The sequence below is a fragment of the Chiloscyllium plagiosum genome, unplaced genomic scaffold (genome assembly GCF_037043375.1).
Source record: "Chiloscyllium plagiosum isolate Xiang-an unplaced genomic scaffold, Cpla_swu_hap1 HiC_scaffold_5, whole genome shotgun sequence".
NCBI lineage: Eukaryota > Metazoa > Chordata > Chondrichthyes > Orectolobiformes > Hemiscylliidae > Chiloscyllium > Chiloscyllium plagiosum.
In genome coordinates, this window is record NW_028270143.1 from 71,178,019 (window position 1) to 71,199,029 (window position 21,011).

General features: G+C 40.6%; 1 protein-coding gene across 1 annotated transcript in view; it reads left to right on the plus strand.

Moving 5' to 3' along the window:
* kcnh8 (potassium voltage-gated channel, subfamily H (eag-related), member 8) overlaps window positions 1–21,011 on the plus strand; it is a 452,253-nt gene that overhangs the window by 275,133 nt on the left and 156,109 nt on the right. The window contains exon 7 of the mRNA XM_043690211.2: window positions 15,245–15,452. Within this exon, the coding sequence (XP_043546146.2) occupies window positions 15,245–15,452 (208 nt within the window). The remainder of the gene's footprint in view (window positions 1–15,244; window positions 15,453–21,011) is intronic.

The following is a 21,011-nucleotide window of genomic DNA, read 5'->3' on the forward strand; positions in this document are numbered from 1 at the left end:
GACTCTGGTTTCCAGCATCTGCAGTCATTGTTTTTACCTACCTTAAAAGGATCTAACCATGGTGTTAATTGCTGCAGCTGTTCAGTTGTGCCTAAGTTGTGTACTGGAATGTTTCAGTGGCAATATTGTGTACTTAACCATAAGCTTTTTACATACCTAAGATCTTTAAGTTCACTTTCAATTCTAAGACTTGGACCAATTACAATCAGATTTGGAATTGAGAAATCTGATCAAAATGAACTTCCAGTTCAGACCAGTTACAAACTACTTTGGATATGAGTTTGTGTATAGAAACTTTGCAAAATGAATTAAGGTTATTGGAATTATGTAAATATGATACTTAACAAACAGCAGTGGTAATTAATTGCATTCACTGTGGACACCAGTCCTCAAACTCTGGTTAAATGTGATGTTGCCGTCTTGAGTGAAGTCTGTCTTCATTCTTCCCTTCTTTCTGTAAGCTTGTTCCATGAAGCATCTTAATTTTACACTTTTCTGATATCATACTAACGTAATTAGATTTATGTTAGACCATAGTTGAATTAGATTTACATTAATCAAGCTAGCATGACATAGTTTGACAAGCTTTTTGCCTGTTGTCTACATTTCAGCCTGCTTGACCACATTATCACAAGGCTGTCCAGACAATATTCAGCACTCAAGGTTTGCTGGCTGGATTAACAATTCGAATTTCATCCCTTGTACAAACTAGCTAACATCCAACTGAACTTATCCACCATATTTTACAAGTTGTCTTGTACACAAAATTCAATGTTAACAGACATGCTACATTTGTTCTAACAATGTTCAGTGTTCAACAGTCCTATACTGTAATTTGAGAATTGCTCAAAAAAGAGACATTTTGTTGAAGTTTTACATATTGCATGCATCAAGACCGTTTGGATGAATACCAATGTAAGGGCAAAAGCAACATTATACTATATGAGAAGGGAGTGAAGACTCATAGACAAGTACTCTGGTAAAGAGGTTGTCATGCAGAATGCACCAATTAATGATAACTACCAGTTAACTGTCAGGTTTTATTTAAATTCTAAACTAGACAGTTTGTCTCTAATTGGTCAAGGCATTGCCCTGAAAAATGAGCCAATGAATGTGAATTTTGAATAGAAATTGAAATCGAGCCATTACAATTTTCTATCCCTTGAGAATTAATGCAGCCTTGTTAAAAAGGTGAAATATGTCTGAAGAGTAAAACTTGGAGTACTTCATAGATTTTTTTTATTATTATAGAATCCCTACAGTGTGGAAACAGGTCCTTCGGCCCAACAAGTCCACACCGACCCTCCAAAGAGTAACACAGCCAGACCCATTCCCTTACCCTATTATCCTCCATTTACCCCTGACTAATGCACCTAACCGACACAACACTGTGGGCAATTTAGCATGGCCAATTCACCTAATCTGCACATCTTTGGATTGTGGGAGGAAACTGGAGTACCTGGAGGAAACGCACACAGACACAGGGAGAATGTGCAAACTCCAGACAGATGGTTGACCAAGGTTGGAATTAAACCCAGGTCCCTGGCACTGTGAGGCAGCAGTGCTAATCACTTAGCTCCTTTGTGCCCCAGATCAGATTTTTTTGTGATATTTATTTACTACAAGTTCTATATACCTCCTTCCTCAATGTATGCCTTCCTCTTGTGTCCATAAACAACCAAAGCTGATTGTAGAACAACAGGACTTAGTTCAATATAAGACTAGCAGGACTGTTTCAATATAACCAGGAGAGAGTCTTTAAATTCTGGTCCCCAATTTGACTGATATGTTAACAGATGTGCCAGAAAATTTCGTATTTGACAATTAGTGTTTGCTATAAATGGGTGGCACTGTGGCTCAGTGGTTAGGCATGCTGCCTCACAGCATCAGGGACCTAGTTCAGTTCCAGACTCGGGTGACTGTGTGGAGTTTGCACATTCTCCCCATGTCTGCGTGGGTTTCCTCCTTGTGCTCTGGTTTCCTCCCACAACCCAAAGATGTGCAGTTTAGGTGAACTGGCCATGCTAAATTGCCCACAGTGTTCCGGGATGTGTAGGCTCGATGCATTGGTCAGAGGTAAATATAGGTTAATAGAGTAGAGGAATGAATCTGGGTGGATTACTCTTCGGAGGGCCAGTGGGGATTTGTTGAGCCGAAGCGCCTGTTTCCACATTGTAGGGATTCAATGTAGATTCTGTTCTCTGTAACAATCCACCGCACAGAATAATTATCAAAGCGTGGACTGAGTGGATGAGCAGAGTACTGCAAAGTTAGCTGGGCTGCTACTGTGTGATATCAAAAGTGTGGGTTGAATTCCTGCACCAGCTGAGGTTGCTATGAAGGATTCTTCTTGTCAACCTCTAAGGTATGGTGACCCTCAGGTTAAAACTAAAAGTGAGCATCCCTATGGCCCTCTGGTGCTTTAGCAACAGCGCCAGCTTTTCTAGAACTACAGCCACGAAGTAAAGTTGCTGCAATCTGCCATTTACATTATAACTTATACATTCTAAATGTAATTATATCAGCCACATGGAGCAGTTCATGGAGATAGTAATGATTCATTTGGATGAGGTTTGATGTGTACATGAGGGATATTGTGGGGATTGGGATGGAGAAGGGAAGAAGTAATTAGAGTGGGGGGAGGCTTGTGTGTAGTAGTTGAGCTGAGTGGTCTGATTTTCTATGCTGTAGATTTTATATAAGATAATGTGCTACAACTGAAGAACTGTTGCAATAACATTGCACAATGTTTTCACCGTAACACTAGCAAAGTTATTCTCTGCATTTATATAGTGCTTCTTGTGACTTCAGGAAGCCTGAACTCGATTACAGTCGCTGTGAAGTACTTTTGAAATCCCACCATCATTTTATTATAGAAAACACAGCCACTAATTTATGCACTGTAAGTAACATGAAAATACCAGATAATTTGTTTTTATTGGTGCTGTTTGAGGGATAATTATTGGCAAGCACTTTAGCGAGAACTCCCTTGCTATTATTAAACAGAGTTTTGCGGAATCTTCTGCATCTGCATAAAAGCCTTATGGCCTTAAAGAACGTGATTTAACATCTCATCCAAATGACTGCATCTCTGAAAGTGGAGTTCTCTTTCAAAATAGTCTTCTGCTCAATCAGTTTCAGGATTCGGAAAATAACTTTAGCAACTGTACTGCTGACACGCTATTGTCTTTACATATTAAAAAATTGTTATACTGCAATTACTGTGATTTGTATGAATCAAAAATGAAACAGGAAGAAAATAACAGTCAGTTTTCTATCAGGAATTTAAGCTGGAGAGAGTTCAGAAGAGATTTACCAAGATTTTGCTGGGAATGGAGGGTTTGAGTTATAAGGAGAGATTGGAGAGGCTAGGACTTCTTTCACTGGATCACCTGAGGTTGAGAAGTGACTTTAGTGAGGTTTATAAAATCAGGAGGAGTAACGCAGGAGTCTTTTCCCTAGGGTGGGGGATTTCAAAACCAAGGGGTATATTCTTAAGGTGAGAGGAGAAAGATTTTAAAAAGAGATGAGGGGTAACATTTTTCCTCAGCGTGGTTCATGTGTGGAATAAACTTCCAGGAGACATGGTGGATGCAGTAAAGTTACAATATTTAAAAGACATTTGGATAAGTACATGAATAGGATAGGTTTGGAGAGATATGGGCCAAGTGCATGTAGTTGGGATTAGTTTAGTTTGGGAACTTGTTCGATGTGGACTAGTTGGATTGAAGTGTCTGTGTCTATGCTGTATGACTCTATGACTCTTGTAGCTGCTCATTATTAACTTTATGTCTTATCCAATTAATAGCTTTTTGGTGAGCCAGAAAATGAAGTCAAGAATTTCAGTACAACCTGAACTTTCAGCCTGGTCAGTTGGATCTAATCAAGCTTAGTTCAGAAAGGCTGTCACCTTTGGGTTGTTCTATCACTTCTATGCAGTATTTAAGCTGTACATTCCCTCACGTGCTATCACTCTGTGAGTAAATGTCCATCATGGCAGGGGAAGAAGAGTCTGATGCCAAGGGGTTTGAAGCTGAATGAGAAAGTGTTGAGGTACTACCAGCTTCAGGGGTTACACTGTTGTGTTTTGAGGGCCTGTTGATGTAGGTCATTTAAAGTAATTCAAAATCTTAAATTCAGAGAACTCCAAAAAAAGGAAAGATTGTAATTTATGAATCCTAATTTGAAACAATGTCAATTTCAATTATACTCAGAATCCAAGAATTATACAGTTTACTATGTTCAGGAAAAGTAAATCAAATTATGTGAAAGGTCAACACAACTGTAATTACAAATCATGCTTCTGTTCAGTTATCAGACAGTGTTGTACAGAGTGAAAATCACAAGTGAAGCAATGAAGGTATTTATTTACATACTGGCAAATGTTCTCTCAAATAATTATGAGTGAGGGATTTGCATAAAAAATTATTGTTTGACATAACTTTTGCTAATTGCAGCAACATAGTACATTTGGACATGTTGCTGAAGAAGTATTGCATTAAGGCCAGGATTCCAGGTAGCCACTCTGTTTTAACTGTCACAGTTTTGTGCTGCTTGGTTTCTTGCTGAAGAGGCTAATTGGAAGTGGGACGTATTAGGGTGGGTTGGGGTATTAATGACTTGCAAATGCGTGGCAAAAAGCCACTCACCGCTGAAAGGCAAGATTCAGAAGTCATCCTTTCAAGCTTGAGAAAAAGCATGCAAGTTTTTCTCGACAGTGACAATCGGCTGTGTTTATTCTCACCCCATTTATTCAACCTATTCACCATTATTCTTGCCGAACCAAGGAGAAGAAAGATCTGAGCATTATCTTGCCCTTATAAATATTGTTTCAGCCTCAGTTAGAATATAATTGTTAGTTTTCTTTTCATCCAGTAATGTTTGATACTGAGACACTGGTGCAGACATGGACCACAGATTAATTCCCTGTTTAAATCATCTTAATTTCCCAGGAGTCAGAGAGCTGGATTTGCATGCTTCAGAAAAGTAGCAATGCAGGAGTAAGTTAATCTGTCTTTCCGAAGACCTTTTTTTGAAGTATGGAGGAAATATTCTTGTCCGGTGCAGAGATTAATGTGCTGATTGTACAAACAAACCGCTATTTTGAGGCCTGTAAAATAGATAGCTGCATTGATCTGGTATCCAGTATTGTAACTTGCCTCGCTTGCCTATATTTTTTAATCAACTTGTTCAGAGATATTATTACACACTGATGGAACAAGTAGGCTTTGAACCCCAGTTTTTAGATCAGAGTGGTGCTGGAAAAGCACAGCAGGTCAGGCAGTATCCAAGGAGCAGGAAAATCGCATTTCAGGCAAAAGCCCTTCATCAGGAATAGAGGCAGGAAGCCTCCAGGGTGGAGAGATAAATGGGGGGGGGGGGTGTGTATCTGGGGAGAAGGTAGCAAAGAATACCTTTGAACCCCAGCCTCCCTGGTGTTGTCTGAAAAACTTGACCTTGCTATCTTGACCTGTGATATCATTCATGACAACATGGCTTTCCATCAATGAGTAGATGGAGCAGAAAGAACATTTGACTGAGATATCTGTGACTCTTCAACCACTTTATAGTTTCCAGCAATGTCTTTAACTGAAGTGCAGCCTCTCTGATGACAACTGATAATACTCAGTTAACAGCTTTCCTTTCTTCCTACGGTTTGCCTTGTCTCCCGCTCCCAATTACCAGCAGCTGTATTCACCAATCTTCCTTCTTGCCGAACCAAACACTTGCCACCTTTTCTGAATCCTGGTATGAGCAGGATGATAAGAACAGGAGAAAGCCATTCAGCTCGTTGAGACTGTCCCACCATTCATTATGATGGTGGCTAATCGAACACTTCAATGCTTTTTACAGATCCTAACCCCAATACGCTGTACATCATTGCTAATCGTAAATCTCTTAACCTCGACCTTATTTCCATGAAGTTGCATCTGATTAAAGGCTCAACTCACCTTCATTCATATGCTACTTCCAATTCTCTCCTCCTTCCCTGAGATACCAGACAACACTAATTCCCAATATCTAAATCAGAACAGACACTTGGTGATTGTGGCATGCCAAATGTTTGTCCCAGCCAACATGTAACTGCTCCTTTACAACAAGTCCCTGCATGTTTCATGGCCAGCATCCTCCTTGATCCTTGCTCCACACAAGCATCAACAAACCCCCAGTCTCACTACACTATCCTGCTTCTTCTTAGACCAGCTGAGACAGCACTTCAGGGCTTCTTCACTGTACTTTGGAACTCAAGGCACATGCACAATGTGCATGCTTCTGGCAGCTTGCTTTGCTTGCGTGAACACACACACACACGCACACACACACAAACTAGCAGTCTCTATATGCAACAGACAACTTAGTCAGCACACATGCACATGCACCTCAACATTGACTTACTGGCTGCCAGCCTCCATATGGTTCATATGTCGTTCTTAGTGCACAGCTTGTCAATACTCAGATACAGCTTGCTAGCCTTTGTGTCCTTGCATTGCATTTCAGTGCAGAGGATGGGGCAGGCAGGTTGTGACAATGAGGAGCACAGAACTGTCAAGGTGATGGACATGTTGATGGGCATGGTATGTCAACTCATACTGCAGCATATGCCAGCAGTTTATGTAACAAACACACTGTATGTGTTGCAAGTCATCAGCCACACGTGAATGTCAAAGCGAAGTAATCCTTAGCGGGGTCAAAGGGTGAACTGCGGTCAGTCAAGAAGTACTACTTAATTCAGTTAAGGATCTCATTCAGTTCCGGTCCACGAAGTTGGCCTCAGTCAGACAAGCATATTGTCCTATGAGAATCCAGGGATCCATCTTTTTTGTAATTCATTCACTGGATGGAGGTGTCAGCACTTATTGCCCATCCTAATTGCCCAGAGGGAAGTTAAGAGTCAATCACATTGCTGTGGGTCTGGAGTCACTGGTCCTGATGAAGGACTTATGTGCGAAACGACAATTCTCCTGCTCTTCAGATGCTGCGTGACCTGCTGTGCTTTTCCAGCGCCACACTATTGGTCTGGAGTCACAGGTCAGTCAGACCAGATAAGAATGGCAGTTTCCTCCCTTGAGGGACACTTAAACAGATGGGTTTTTACAACATTTGACAATGGTTTTATGGTCATCATTAGACTCTTAATTCCAGATTATTATTGAATTCTAGTGCCACTATCTGCCGTAGCAGGATTAGGAGCCAGGTCCCCAAAAATGGATCTGGGTCTTTGGATTAACGGTCCAGTGATAATACCACTGCACAATCAACTCCCTTTTCTAGCAGGCAGCCTTGCAGGTCAAGTGTAACTAGCCCTGGGATCCTAGGTCAGTCAGTTGGGGAACTGAGGGGCTATCTACCTGGGGATGTGGGAATTGGGGGTTGTGGGGGGAGGAGGTGACATTTCTGAGAAGGCACAAAGGTAGGGATTGAGTACGATGGAAGTGGATGGAAGAGCACATAGTGGTGGCACATGGGCATTAGAGGTGGTGAGATGTCCCCAGCGAGTGAGTGGGAAGTACAGACAGCAGCAAGGGTTTGTGGTTTGAGAAGATAAGTTGAGTGAGAGTCATTGCGTGGACATAATCCACTAATAGTGAGCAACTTACAGTGAGAGGTGCCCCTGTGTGTGTGTGAGGAAGCAGGGAAAAGATGATGGCGCCCTTGCAGAGTACAAAAGACCACTAAACTTCTTCCTACACTGCTGGGCATCCCACTTCACTTGGGACACAGCACTGTGTATCCAGGTTGGGCCTGGTGGCAGTCAGCTTGAAAAAGATCAGGCCACCTCCCCATTGCTCCATCCACCAAGACAACTTGGTCCCCATCTGCAAAGTGGACACCAAGCTTTCCTTTCCTCCAAGTCATATCCTCAGTGATAACAGTCAAGTACAACAGTGGAAGACGCAGTGCCTGGCTGTACAGGGGTGTACAGCCAGGCATCAAGTATGGTTCCAGAGGCACGAACGCTGGAAGGTCCTGGCAGGAGTGAGCACTTGCACCTCTCCAACCAAGAAAGGAGTCCAAGAGCTTGGTTGCACAATGAGGAGTGCGAGCTTGCACGAGAAAAAGAGTTATACCAAGCCATGACAAACCAGACACCATAAATCTCAATCAACAAAATGCACCGACTGAAAATGTGTCTATTCTATCCTTTGTGTCTATTTTCACAAAAGACAGGGAGAAGCAGGCATTGTAGTCGGGGAGTGTGTAATGTTGAATGAGTTGAACATAATGAGTAATCAGCAGAGTCAATGAAGGGAACATATTTTGATATTGTATGCAGGAATTTCAGTGAGGATTTTGCCAGCTTTGATAATGGTAGGCCAGTCAGAAAATAAATAGCTCATGGGATCCAAAATGAAGAAACAGATTGAATCTAAAATTGGTTTGGTAACAGGAGCCAAAGGTTTATAGCCAACTGGTGTTTTTGTAACTGGAATGCTGTTTCTGGTGAGATTCCACAGGGTTCAGTCCTATGTTTCATGCTGTTTGTTGTATATATCAATGACATGAATAAGAAGTCTACAATTTATACAAAAATTGTCCATGTGTTTGATAGTTAGAAAGAGAGATGTAGACTATTTTTAGATATCTATGAACTGGTCAGAAAAGTGGCAAAGGAATTCAGTCCAAAGAAATGTGGAGTAATGCATTTGTGGAGGGCATAATGTGGAGGTGCCGGAGGGCAAACAAGGCAAGGGATTTCACAAGAAATAGGATGTTTTGAGAAGTGTGAAGGAATAGAGGAACCTTGAAGTTTGTGTCCATGGATCCTAATGTAGGTAAGACAGTTAAAGCAGTCATATGGGATATTTTCTTTAATTGCTGATGCACAGTCTGTGTGAACAGGAGGTTATGTTTGAAGTGTATGGAGAGTAATCAGATTTCAGATTGTGAACTTTGTTTAGTTCTGCTCAGCACATTACTTGAAATGTGTAATTCATATTGGAGTGGATACACAGGTGATTTACAAGGATATTGTTAGGAATGGAGAATCCCAGCTTTGAGGAAATATTAGATAGGCTTTGTAACAGAGGAGGTTGAGAGGTTATTGAGCGCGCTGTAAAATTATAAGAAGCCTAAATAAAGTGCATAAAAAGGACCTAGCCAGAGTTCAATATCGGGACATAGATTTCGAGTTCTGGTTAGAGGAAGTTGAGAGGTAATTTTTCCAGCAGAAGATGGAGGGAGTCTGAAGTTCAGTGTTTGAAATGGGAGTAAGGCAGAAACCTTCTTCACATTTAAACATTTGGATTGGCACTTCAGGTGCCATAACCTGCACAGCTACAAACCAGAGGATGGAAGCTGTGATGTAGGTGAGGTAACTTTTCTTCAGCCATATTGCCGTGTTGAACTGAATGGTCCACTGTGCCATAAAGGTTCTTTGTTTCCTACATTTCTATATTCCATAAAACAAATTTCAGTGTTCAACAATGAGCATAATCTGATTGTAAAATAATATTGTCCTAATTCATACTAACCAGGATCATTGTTTATATACTTTGGCATCTTGTCAAGGTGAAGGGCTGCTGTTTTATGTCAGCCTCCTGCAGTTAGAGCAGCTAAATGTCAAGTATTGTGGGACTTGAATGAATGTGATTGGTGATTTCTCCACTTACCAAATTTGCCTCCAGGATTCTGAATATAAAAGATGTCTTTAGCCTGAATTCAAAGACTTTGGGGTTTTATTCTTTCAATAAATAATTTTTTTTGTCGTAAAAAGGCATCAGTTTTTCATGTTCCCTAGCTGCGTATCTTTTTTTCCAAAGGATAAATCACTTTTTGTCATTCAATGATAGAATCCATTTTGTCACAGCTTTGTACTGGGTGTCAGAATGGATATAAAGTTGTCTTTTCTATGCATTGAATGGTGTTGAAAATGTGGTGCAACAGTAAAAATTACCACTGGTAAAAATGGAGAATGGATGCTTGAAAAAGCCAAAGATGCTGTTTAGAATGTTAAGGCGCTTTAAGAGGAAAGAAAAGTGAGGCTAACGTGATTCACGTCTTTCAAATTTTTGACTCTGTGGGTGAAGTAGATGTAAATTGGCATTGTTACTGCTCCATTGTTCAGCTATGAATAAATGTCCCTTCAGGGTCCCATTCCTAACTGTTTGAAAGATCATAGTTTCAACAATGGTATCTCTTCCTGCCCCATCATGCTAACTTTTCACATCATGAATGGATTTTTAACCTGTAGAAATGGATGGGTATAAGTTCATAGTGAGGTTTTAAAGTCTTACAAAGCAGTTTTCCACCACAAATCCATCCACTTTTTGCCTTGAACTCAAGCCAAAAGATCAGTGAGTAGCTCATCTGTTCCAAGAAGATGAGCTGACACTTTAAATACGAAAGACTCCTTGTTCTTCAGCTTTTGACTTAAACTATAGTTGGTCAAGTTTCATTTGACTTTGAGAAAGACGACAGCATTGTCCAGGCCATGATGCTGGATCAAGGAAGTGAGTGCCTTGACAGCAATCTCCCAGATCCAGTGGGATGGCCTGTTTGAGCCCTTGCATTTACCTCACTAACCTACCCCATGAACCATTCAATTCCAACCGCTCGCACTTCCCGATATTTTTTCCTTCCCTCTGGTATTCAATTTCAAACAGATCTCAGCCCCCAATTTCAAAACTGCATGAGCCCTCTGACTCCAGACCCTTGATCTTCATCCATCACCTCTGACCTCAAATCCCAACCTTGACTTCCTTTCTAGAATTCTCTCATTTTCCCTTTGCCTGTCCAGGAACCTTGGATTGGCATTCTGTTTGGGAACCCTCAACTGTGTGTGTAATATACATACATATATATTACACACACACTTACTCACTCACTCACTCATTCTCCTCTCACACTTGCACTGGCTCTCTCTCTCACACACACACATTCATAATCATCTTCTCCAGCCCTATCTCTCTCTCGCAGGGGTTCACTTAGCTCATTTTCCTGGATGGCTGGTTTGTAATGCTGTTTGACACCAACACTATGGGTTCGGCCTCCAAGAATCTCCTGCCTTCTCAACCTCAGATGAGGTGTGGTGGCCCTTAGATTAAATTCTCGACTGGTTATTTCTCTTTAATGAGAGAGCAGCCCTCTGGGACTATGACAACTTTACCTTATCTCCTGCAACTGGATCCAGACAATAGAATCACCCACATTGGCATTCTGGTCTGGCATAAGAATTGTCAAGAAGAAGTTCTGTGATTTTCAGTGCAAGTGGAGTAAAACAATAATGCCTGCTTAGAGAGCTCACATAAGAATCTGAGAAACGAGATTAGGTTCTTATATATGTGCCTTGTAGTCTGTAATAGTTTTTCTATTACCGGTTAATGTGTGACATGGATTGAGTAAAATATGCTGGAAATTGTAGTCACTGGTGAAGGAACAGCACTCCTCCGCTATATAAGTATGCCCACAGATATTGTGCAGGCTATTCAGCAGCAATTTCCAGACTCTAGATTTCTTACCCAGCGCTCTTCTGCTAATGCCTATGTAATTTACACTGTTTAATATCCAAGCTACAGATTCTAAACCAGGAACTATTCATAAATATAAATCAGGAAGTGGAAATAAGTATTTAATCATGTACAGGAAGCAAAATAATGAGCATGAATTTAAAAAAAAATTGATTAAGAGGGAGAGACAAAAGGAACAAAACAAATAATTCAATTCCGAAGGAATAATATTCACACATTGTGCTGAAAATGTAATTTTACAATTAACTAACTGTTGCTGTTTGACAGTTATTATGGCCATTAAAAGACTATTGACATCTGCATGCACTAATCCTACATCTTATACTTTGATTAATGAGCAGGTACACCAATTTATCACATTATTACATTATTTACTTTTTGTAAATAAAAGATTTGGTGAAGTGCATCAGAGGAGCTTTATAAAGCAAATAAAACTGAGCACAAGAGGAGACATTAGGCAAGATAAGCAAAAACTTAGTCAATGAGTTAGTTTATAAGGAACATCCTGAAGAAAGAAAGCAAGGAAGAGATTTACATTCTAGAACATGGACCTATACAAATGAATGGTGAATGAGCAGTTATAAAGTGGCAAAAATTGTGGATGATCCGAGGACCAAGAACAGGTAGAAGTGTACAGATAGCCCAGAGGATTATGGGGATAGAGTAAATTACAAAGATAAGGAAGAGGAAGGCTATGGAAGGATTTGAAAACAAGGGCAGGAATTTCAAGATCACAATATTGCTTGACCAAATGCCATTTTACATAGAGATGGTAGATGAATGATTCTAAATTGGGGAATGGGCAACAGATTCAGAGAGTAAATGGGCTGCTCTTCCTGTGTTCCAGATCTGACATAGATACTATTTCTCAAATTTATGAAGGCTGGAATGGGGAAGTCTACAATGTGTTAAGATATTTATGTCTAAAGATGGTGAAGACATAAATAAAGCTTTCAGCAAAGGTGAACTGAGAAAAGGAGTTTTCTAAAACTTAGTAAATAGGATCTGGCCATCACTGATAAGGCCAGAATTTATTGCCCACCACTGCTATCTGAAAGGGCAATTAAGAATCAGCCATATTATTGTAAATCTGGAATTATGTGTAGATCAGACCAGGTAAGGATAGCAGATGTATTACCTTAAAAGATATTAGTATGCCAAATGGGTTTTTTTGATAATTGACCAAGAAGTCACTTGGTCCCATTCGACTAGCTTTTTAGTCCAGATTTTTTTATTGCTTTCAAATTTCACCATCTGACAAGATAGGTTTCAAAACTAGGTTCCGAGAACATTAATCTGGAATTATGGATTACTAATCCAGTGACATTGTATTTATGCCATTACCTCCTTTCAATGGAAATAGGCAATCTGACTGATTATGCAAGTGTGAGGTCAGAAGCTCACCTTTGGGCCAAATTTAGTACCAAGATTGGGAACAGGATGACTTAATCTCAGATTTAAAAATCACACAACACCAGGTGATAGTCCAACAGGTTTAATTGGAAGCACACTAGCTTTCGGAGCGACGCTCCTTCATCAGGTGATGAAGTGTCGCTCCGAAAGCTAGTGTGCTTCCAATTAAACCTGTTGGACTATAACCTGGTGTTGTGTGATTTTTAACTTTGTACACCCCAGTCCAACACCGGCATCTCCGAATCATAATCTCAGATTGAAAATGATGTCTTCAGTCTTCCCAAAATTTAATTGGTGTTCACTTCTGCTTATCCAGTACTACTGCTGCAATTTCACCCTGTTATATGGAATCAATGATAGATATATCAGCAAAGTACTGTTACAGTGTAGCCTTTAGAGGAGCAGCACAGCTTGGGTCACAACATCAGGATTTTTGTGTTTATTTGCTTCATAATAATGGCGATACTATTGGCCTCAGCATACAATCTAGGCCATCATTAGTTTCTGTGTGGCATACATTTAATGTTTCTCTTTAATGGAATAGATACATTTTACTACTATCCAGATTTCTTTTTGAGATCAAGATGTTTGGTGATTTGGCAGCCGTGCTGTGAGATGATTTCATATTTCCATGACTGTCTCAGTCACAAGCTGCTCCCCAGAAAGCATGGCTCATTTGATAACCTTCAGTATATTGGCAGCTCTGTGCTAGCATGTTGTTATTTCAAGAGCTGCTCCAGTGCATAGACATCTGATTATAGTGCAATTTTGGGTTAGTACCAAATTAACAGAGGGATAGCAGTGCAAGTGAAGTCTACAGCAGACACGTTGAAGTGCTAGAGCAGTACCATCTAACACTGCCTGTGCAAGATCCTACGAATCCACTGGGAAGAAAGACGCACCAACACCAGCGTCCCCGACCCCAGGCCAACATCCCAACATTGATCGGCTATGATGGGGTGGACCTGTCATCCGCATGACCGACACGAGACTCCCCAAGCAGTTGCTCTATTCCCAGCTCTGAAATGGCAGGCCAGCCCCAAGTGGATAGAGGAAGTGCTTCAGTGATACCCTCAAGGCCTCACTGGCATTCTCACCGGCACCTGGGAATCACTGGGCAAGACTGTCCAAGGTGGAGGAGAAGCATTCCGGAAGGCATCGAGCACCTCGAGACTTGCAGTTGAGAAAAAAATAGAGGCCGGGGAAAACAGTGCAAGGAGCGCACTGCCATGCCAATGCCCCACCCACCCCTTCCCCTGACCACCTTCTGTCCCAAGTGTAACAGAAGCTGTGAAAGCCACATTGATCTGTACAGCCACCTACGGACTCACCGAGAGTGGAAGAGAATCACCTGCATCTGCAAGGGACCGCCGATGATTGTGGTGCTTCAGGTGTATATAGTCTGGATTTCATCTAGAATACTGCATCTTGGCATAATTGATCAATTTTAATTTGGCAAAGGTATCAGGGGATATGAAACAGAGGAGAGTAAATAGAATCAAAGCACAGATTACCCTTGAGTTAAATAAACAATCGAATAGGCTTGGGGACTGAATGGCCTACTCTTCCTATTGTCCAGGTCTGACATAAACACTATTTGCTGTACTGCTCCAACTGCAAAATACTTATACCTTCCTTGAACATTCTAATACTTTTCATCCATGGCTACTTTATTATTACTATCAGCAAATAGTGAATACATAATGAAATTCTACTGATATAAGTTAACTGGAGTTTTCACTGTTACATAATTCAGCAATATTAAAATAATTAGGGCTAGGCTAAGTGTATCTCATGCAAAAACTTCGAGCAATTAGGCTTCATGCATTTATCAACACTTTAATATTCTTTTGATAATGGAGGATAATCTCAGTAGGTTAGAATTTATTTTATATATAAAAAAAGCAATTATAATGAATATCACCATTAGCATGTAATTACACTTGTGTATCTTTGCTGTACCACTTGCAAATAAACTAAAGATGATTTAAAGGATGTAAAATGTTTTTTTAAATGGCAATATGCTTGTGAAAACTGAAAAGCAGTTAGAAGTTATTGCAACATGAAGAACCTATCTTGAGTACATTGAGTTAGTGAGGGGCTATGCATTTCAAAGAACTATACAATTTTATGGTTTTAGATAACATAATTTAAATACATAATTTATACAATTTAGATGTCTCTGTTCATGATCATTTTCATGTCATGTCTGAGACAAAGCACAATATTCAGCAGTATAGGAAAACATTTCATGTGCTTGCCTCATAAAATATAACATTCACAATGACCCTTTGTACCTGAAATTGAGTTAGCATTTGGAGAAGCAGCAGAACTGACCATAATTTTATTGCATTTATTGGCAGGTCTCAATTGTTCACCTTCTAAAAACAGTGCGTCTCTTACGTTTGTTGCGACTGTTACAAAAACTGGATCGATATTCTCAGCACAGCACAATAGTCCTAACCCTGTTGATGTCCATGTTTGCATTGTTGGCTCATTGGATGGCATGCATCTGGTATGTTATTGGCAAAATTGAAATGGAAGGGAATGATCCACTTACATGGGACATTGGTAAGTCTTCCCATTTCTGCAGCATTTTTATGTGATCATTTAAACCATAATGTAATGCAAATTATTCATGTACTACCTTGTGAAAATATGTATATTTCTGTTTGTATTTTGTTAGAACAGTAAAATTAGTACTTTATAGGTTGAGTCTCATTTGAGAGGAGCACAGATCAGAGATAGGAATACAACACTGAAATGCTAGTTCTCCATCTTAGCTTCTTTTGAGTACAATGTGGAGGTGCCGGTGTTGGACTGGGATGAACAAATTTAAAACTCACAGTACATCAGGTTATAATCAAACAGGTTTATTTGGAAAGGCAAGCTGCCTGACAAAGGAGCAGTGCTCCGAAAGCTTGTACTTCTAAATAAACCTGTTGGACCATAATCTTTTAAGCATGCCACAATACCGAGAATATGAAATCAATTAATTTGTCCAATATTTTATCAGCTGCGAGAAATAAATAAAGTACACTTTAACAGAGTCAATGTAAATATTTTCCTTTAAAGCTAATAGCACTGTTAGTAGTGAATTTTATAAAAGTCAACATTGAATCTACTTTGCTATTATTTATTTTGATTAGATTTTGTAATTTACTGTGCAGGCATTTTCAAGGAGAAATCCTATTTTAACACAGATCCTATAAACAGCATAAGTACAATGGTTAGTGATGTTGATATCTTCTCAGTGGGTTTGGATAACATAAGACAATAAATACTTGAATATAAATAGCATTAACAAGTTGGTTTAGTGCCAGAGGTAAAGAAGCTTCACACGGCTGCTATGCATGCTGATACCCTGTCTCTCTAAGAAGTTTTGTTTGGAGATGTTTCGCAATCAATTGAAAGCTGTAAGCACCAATGAGTGGGAACACATGGCTTTTTAAAGCACTCAATATATTTGCTGTTAATACAGATGTGTCTTGTACATTGTAATAGTTGCTGTGAAATATGAATACTTTGTTTCTCAGAATCAAGGCTTATGCAAGAATTAAAGTTGAATATTGTTCTAGTTAAATGTCACCGTGCTTTTTAAGAAATGTTTCTTCATGGTGCAAAAACATCATTGGCAAGGGAAGCTATTGTTGTTATTCCCTATCCTTAGTTTTAAGTCTTTGCCCAGTACAGTAGACGAATAGAGCAAATTGAGCAGTATGGTGACTCAGTGGTTAGCACTGCTGTCTCACAGCTCCAGGGACCCAGGTTCGCTTCCAGCCTCAGGTGGCCGATTGTGTGAAGTTTGCATATTCTCCCCGTGTCTGCGTGGGTTTCCTCCAAGTGTTCCGGTTTCCTCCCACAATCCAAAGATGTGCAGGTTAGGTGGATTGGCCATGCTAGATTGCCCAAAATGTTCAGGGATGTGTAGGCTAGGTGCATTAGTCAGGGGAAATGTAGAGTAGTAGGGTAGGGGAATGGGTCTGGGCGGGTGTTATAAAGATGTGAGTGTACTGTACCTTTAAGTGAGTTAAAAGCTAGCAGAACTACCTGACACAGCACCAAGCGCTCAGAATAAGGTAACAATGTAACACTTGGTCAAAAGCTAGGGTAGCTGGTTGCCTGGAAATGACAAAGCAGATTCAAACTAGGTCAATCAGTTTAAATTATACCCAAAAAAATATCAAACTCTAATCAAGTTTGAATTGAGTATATTGACTATCTTAAAAGCCAATGACACAATCCGATGCTTTGGGGGCATAGGACTGAGGAAAATTGAACAGCTGGGAGGAGACCTGCTGTGCCACCAGCATCTGCAGACTGCCCAGAGAATAGCTCCCTTAAAGGTACCTTTATTGATCAGTAACCTGGGAAACAGAAATCCTTAAGAAGAAGAAAAGAAGATTTGACATCTGTCTGATTTTTGAATTTTGATAAATCTTACTCAGGAGTTTTATTGGACTAACATTATAGAAGGGAAAGTCAAAGATTGGTTAGAGGAAGGAGTTGTAAATGGTTGTTAGTTAATTATTCTCTGGTATACTTTAAGAAATAAAGTTGTTAATTTTTACTTAAAATAGTTCTTGGCCTCTTGAATTTTCAGATTATTGCATGGGATAAATCTTTTCTGTGTGGCTGATTTAAATTAAGCAGGAGGGTTTAGCCCATGTCATAACAGCGGGATACTCTTCAGAGGGTTGGTATGAACTTGTTGGACCAATTGGCCTGTTTCCTCACTGTAAGGATTCTATGATTCTATGAAATCCAACAATTCTCTCTACTCTGGAGTGACATTGGGCAGACTATTGAAGGCACATGGTCAAGGAGGGCTGTGATGAGAAATGTGACAGAATAGCACAAGGTTCCCTGAGGGTTATCCTGGCACTGGGAACAACTCACAGCATCTTTTAAGCAAGTTCAGGGCACTGATGTGAGATTCTAGCTGGGTGTCTGTGAGTTGCCTGTTAACAGGATTACTGCTTGTTCATGACTTTATTAATTGGACTTCTCACCTCATTAATGTGTAGTTTCATATCTTGCCACCTACCAGGAGCAAACGGCTGGCCAAGAATTCTCGCCATGCGGGTGCCTGTTGACTTCAACTTGCCACTTCCTTCAAAGGAACTCAACATTGGATACTAGGCTACAACATGTCAGGGCATGCTCCATGGGCAGCATGAATGGCATATTCATGGATATTGGCATCCATGAATATGCCATTTAAGCACAGTCTTTAAGCATCCAGGCTGCTTAAAGACTGTGCTAGTCTTTAAGCAGCCTGATGTGCATCCTTGATCAGTGCTGCACTTCACTGCTGTACTTCAGTGCTGTACTTGGGAGTGCAATGGTGGCTATCACTGTAATGCTGCAGCAGGGACATGGTGCAATCAGTGACATACGCCCAGCTTAGGGACTAGACCAGGTTGCATCCCCAGGCTGTTCACAAACTGTCATAGCGCTCACTTGCTCTGATCCCCTCCTGACGCTTACTGTACCCCTGCCCTTCCTAGCTTTGCCTTTTTGTATTTTGCTCCCTCAGCCATCAATACCAGGCTCATGAAGTCTGCAAAGCGGTCACCCAGTTTGGTCTTACCAGTGTAAAGGAAACTGCATTCTGAGCAGCAAATAAAGCTGACTGGATCAAAAGGAGTACAATGCTTCATCTGGAAGTATGTCAGGAGCCTTGGACAGTGAGGAGGGAGAGGGTGAATGGTCAAGTGTTACATCTTCTGTAATTGCATGTTGAGATGCTGTGGGGGAAGAAAGTGGTGGGAGGAGTGGAACACAGGACCAGGATATCTTTGAGGAAACAGTTCCTAAACAATGCTGACTATGGAGGCAAGGGGAAGATGTATTTGGTGATAGCATCACCAAATTGGAGGTGTTGAGGTGGCAGAAATGGCAGAGGAGGATCCTTTAAATGGAGAGATTGGTAAGGTGGAAAGTGAGGACCTGAGAAGGAAGTGAAGAAATGAGAGTGGAATGGATTGAACAGAGGTGAGGGCCCTGTCAATGCAGTGGTGTGAATCCTCTGGTTCAGAAGAAAGAATGTCCCCCATTTTTGAGGCAACCCAATGGAAAGTGGCATTGTGAACAGACGTAATGGAGACAAAGAAACTGAGAGAATGGAATGGAATCTTTTGAGGATGCAGGGTGTGAAGAGGTGCAGTCAATTCTTCATTTGATGCTTTGTCTAGTACGTTATTCCTCCTCCTAGTTGTGATTGATACTTTAATCAATAGCGGTCTACCCCTTGCATTTAATTAATGTCTCTGTATTTCTACAATGTTCTATATCCAGGGATTATCCATCACTGTTGCCCTTCTCTCAGTCAAGTTTCCATATTAGCAACTATATCATGACCAAATTCATTATGAAATTGATACAATGAGTTCAATTTAAGAACATCGGAACAGCTCGCTGAGCTGGAAGGTTTATTTTCAGACATTTTGTCACCATACTAGGTAACATCTTCAGTGAGCCTCCGGACGAAGCACTGCTGATGATTCCTGCTTTCTATTTATATGTTTGGATTTCATTGGGTTGGTGATGTCATTTCCTGTGCTGAGGTACTTTCCTGTTCTTTTCCTCAGGGGGTGGTAAATGGGGTCCAAGTCAATGTGTTTGATGATAGAGTTCAGATTGAATGCCATGATTCTAGGAATTCTCATGCATGTCTCTGTTAGGCTTGTCCTAGGATGGATGTGTTGTCCCAGTCGAAGTGGTGTCCTTCCTTATCTGTATGTAAGGATAGCAGTGAGAGAGGGTCATGTTGTTTTGTGGCTAGTTGATGTTCATGTATCCTGGTGGCTAGATTTCTGCCTGCTTGTCCAATGTAGTGCTTGTTACAGTTCTTGCACAGTATTTTGTAAATGCGATTAGTTTTGCTTGTTGTCTGTTTAGGGTCTTTCAAGTTCACTAGCTGCTGTTTTAGTGTGTTGGTGGGTTTGTGGGCTACCATGATGCCAAGGGGTCTGAGTAGTCTGGCAGTCATTTCTGAAATGTCTTTGATGTAGGGGAGAGTGGCTAGGGTTTCTGGACGTTTTTTGTCTGCTTCTTTGGGTTTGTTGCTGAGAAATCTGCGGACTGTGTTCATTGGGTACCCATTCTTATTGGATATACTATACAGGTGACTTTCCTCTGCTCTGCGTAACTTCTTTGTGCTGCAGTATGTGGAAGTTGCATCAGAACATTATTTCATTGAGCCACCACACACTGCAGCACAGAGAAAATATTTTCTTCGTCTTGGACCTGAAACATCCCTCTCATTTTTAAATTGTGCCTCCTATTTCTAGATTCTCCAACTTGGGGACGGCATCTTACCTGCATCTGCCCTGTCTATCCCTTTGCACCAGGCCTGTCTATCCCCTTAAGTATTGTGTAAGTTTCATTGACAATACCTCTTATTGTTTGAAACTCTAGAGAATACGGGCTCAGTTTGCCTGATCTCTTTTCATAGGACAGTCCACCATCCCAAGAACAAGTCTAGTGAACCTTTGTTGCCCTCCCTCAATGACAACAATACCTTCCCTGAGATAAGGAGACCAAAACTTCACATGTTCTCAAGATGTGGTCGAACCAAGTTCCTATACAATTGAAGCAAGACTTCCCTACTCCTATACTCCTATAAAATCACCTTGTATTAAAGACTAATGCTCCATTAACCTTCCTGATAGTTTGCTGCCCCTGCATGTTGCCTTCAATGTCTTATCAACAAGAACACCTATGTCCATGTGTGGATCGACACTTTCCAATGTCCTGCCATTAAGAAATATTCTACACATCTATTCCTCCTACCAAACCAGAGAACTTTACATTTTGACACATTATATTCCATCTTCCATGTTCTTGCCCATTCACTAAGCCTGCACAAATCCTTCTGAAATCGCTTTACATATTTCACATAGTGCACATTGCCACTTGGCTTTGCATCATCCACAAATTTGGAAATATTGCATCCAGTCCCCACTTCTAAATTATTGACATATATTGTGAAGGTTGGGCTCCAAATATTGGTCCTTGCAGTGCTTCACTAGATACAATGACCTATCATTGCAAGAATGACCCATTTATTTCTCTCTGTTTTCTGTTTGTTAGCCAGTTGTTAGTCCATGCCAGTTCATTACCTTC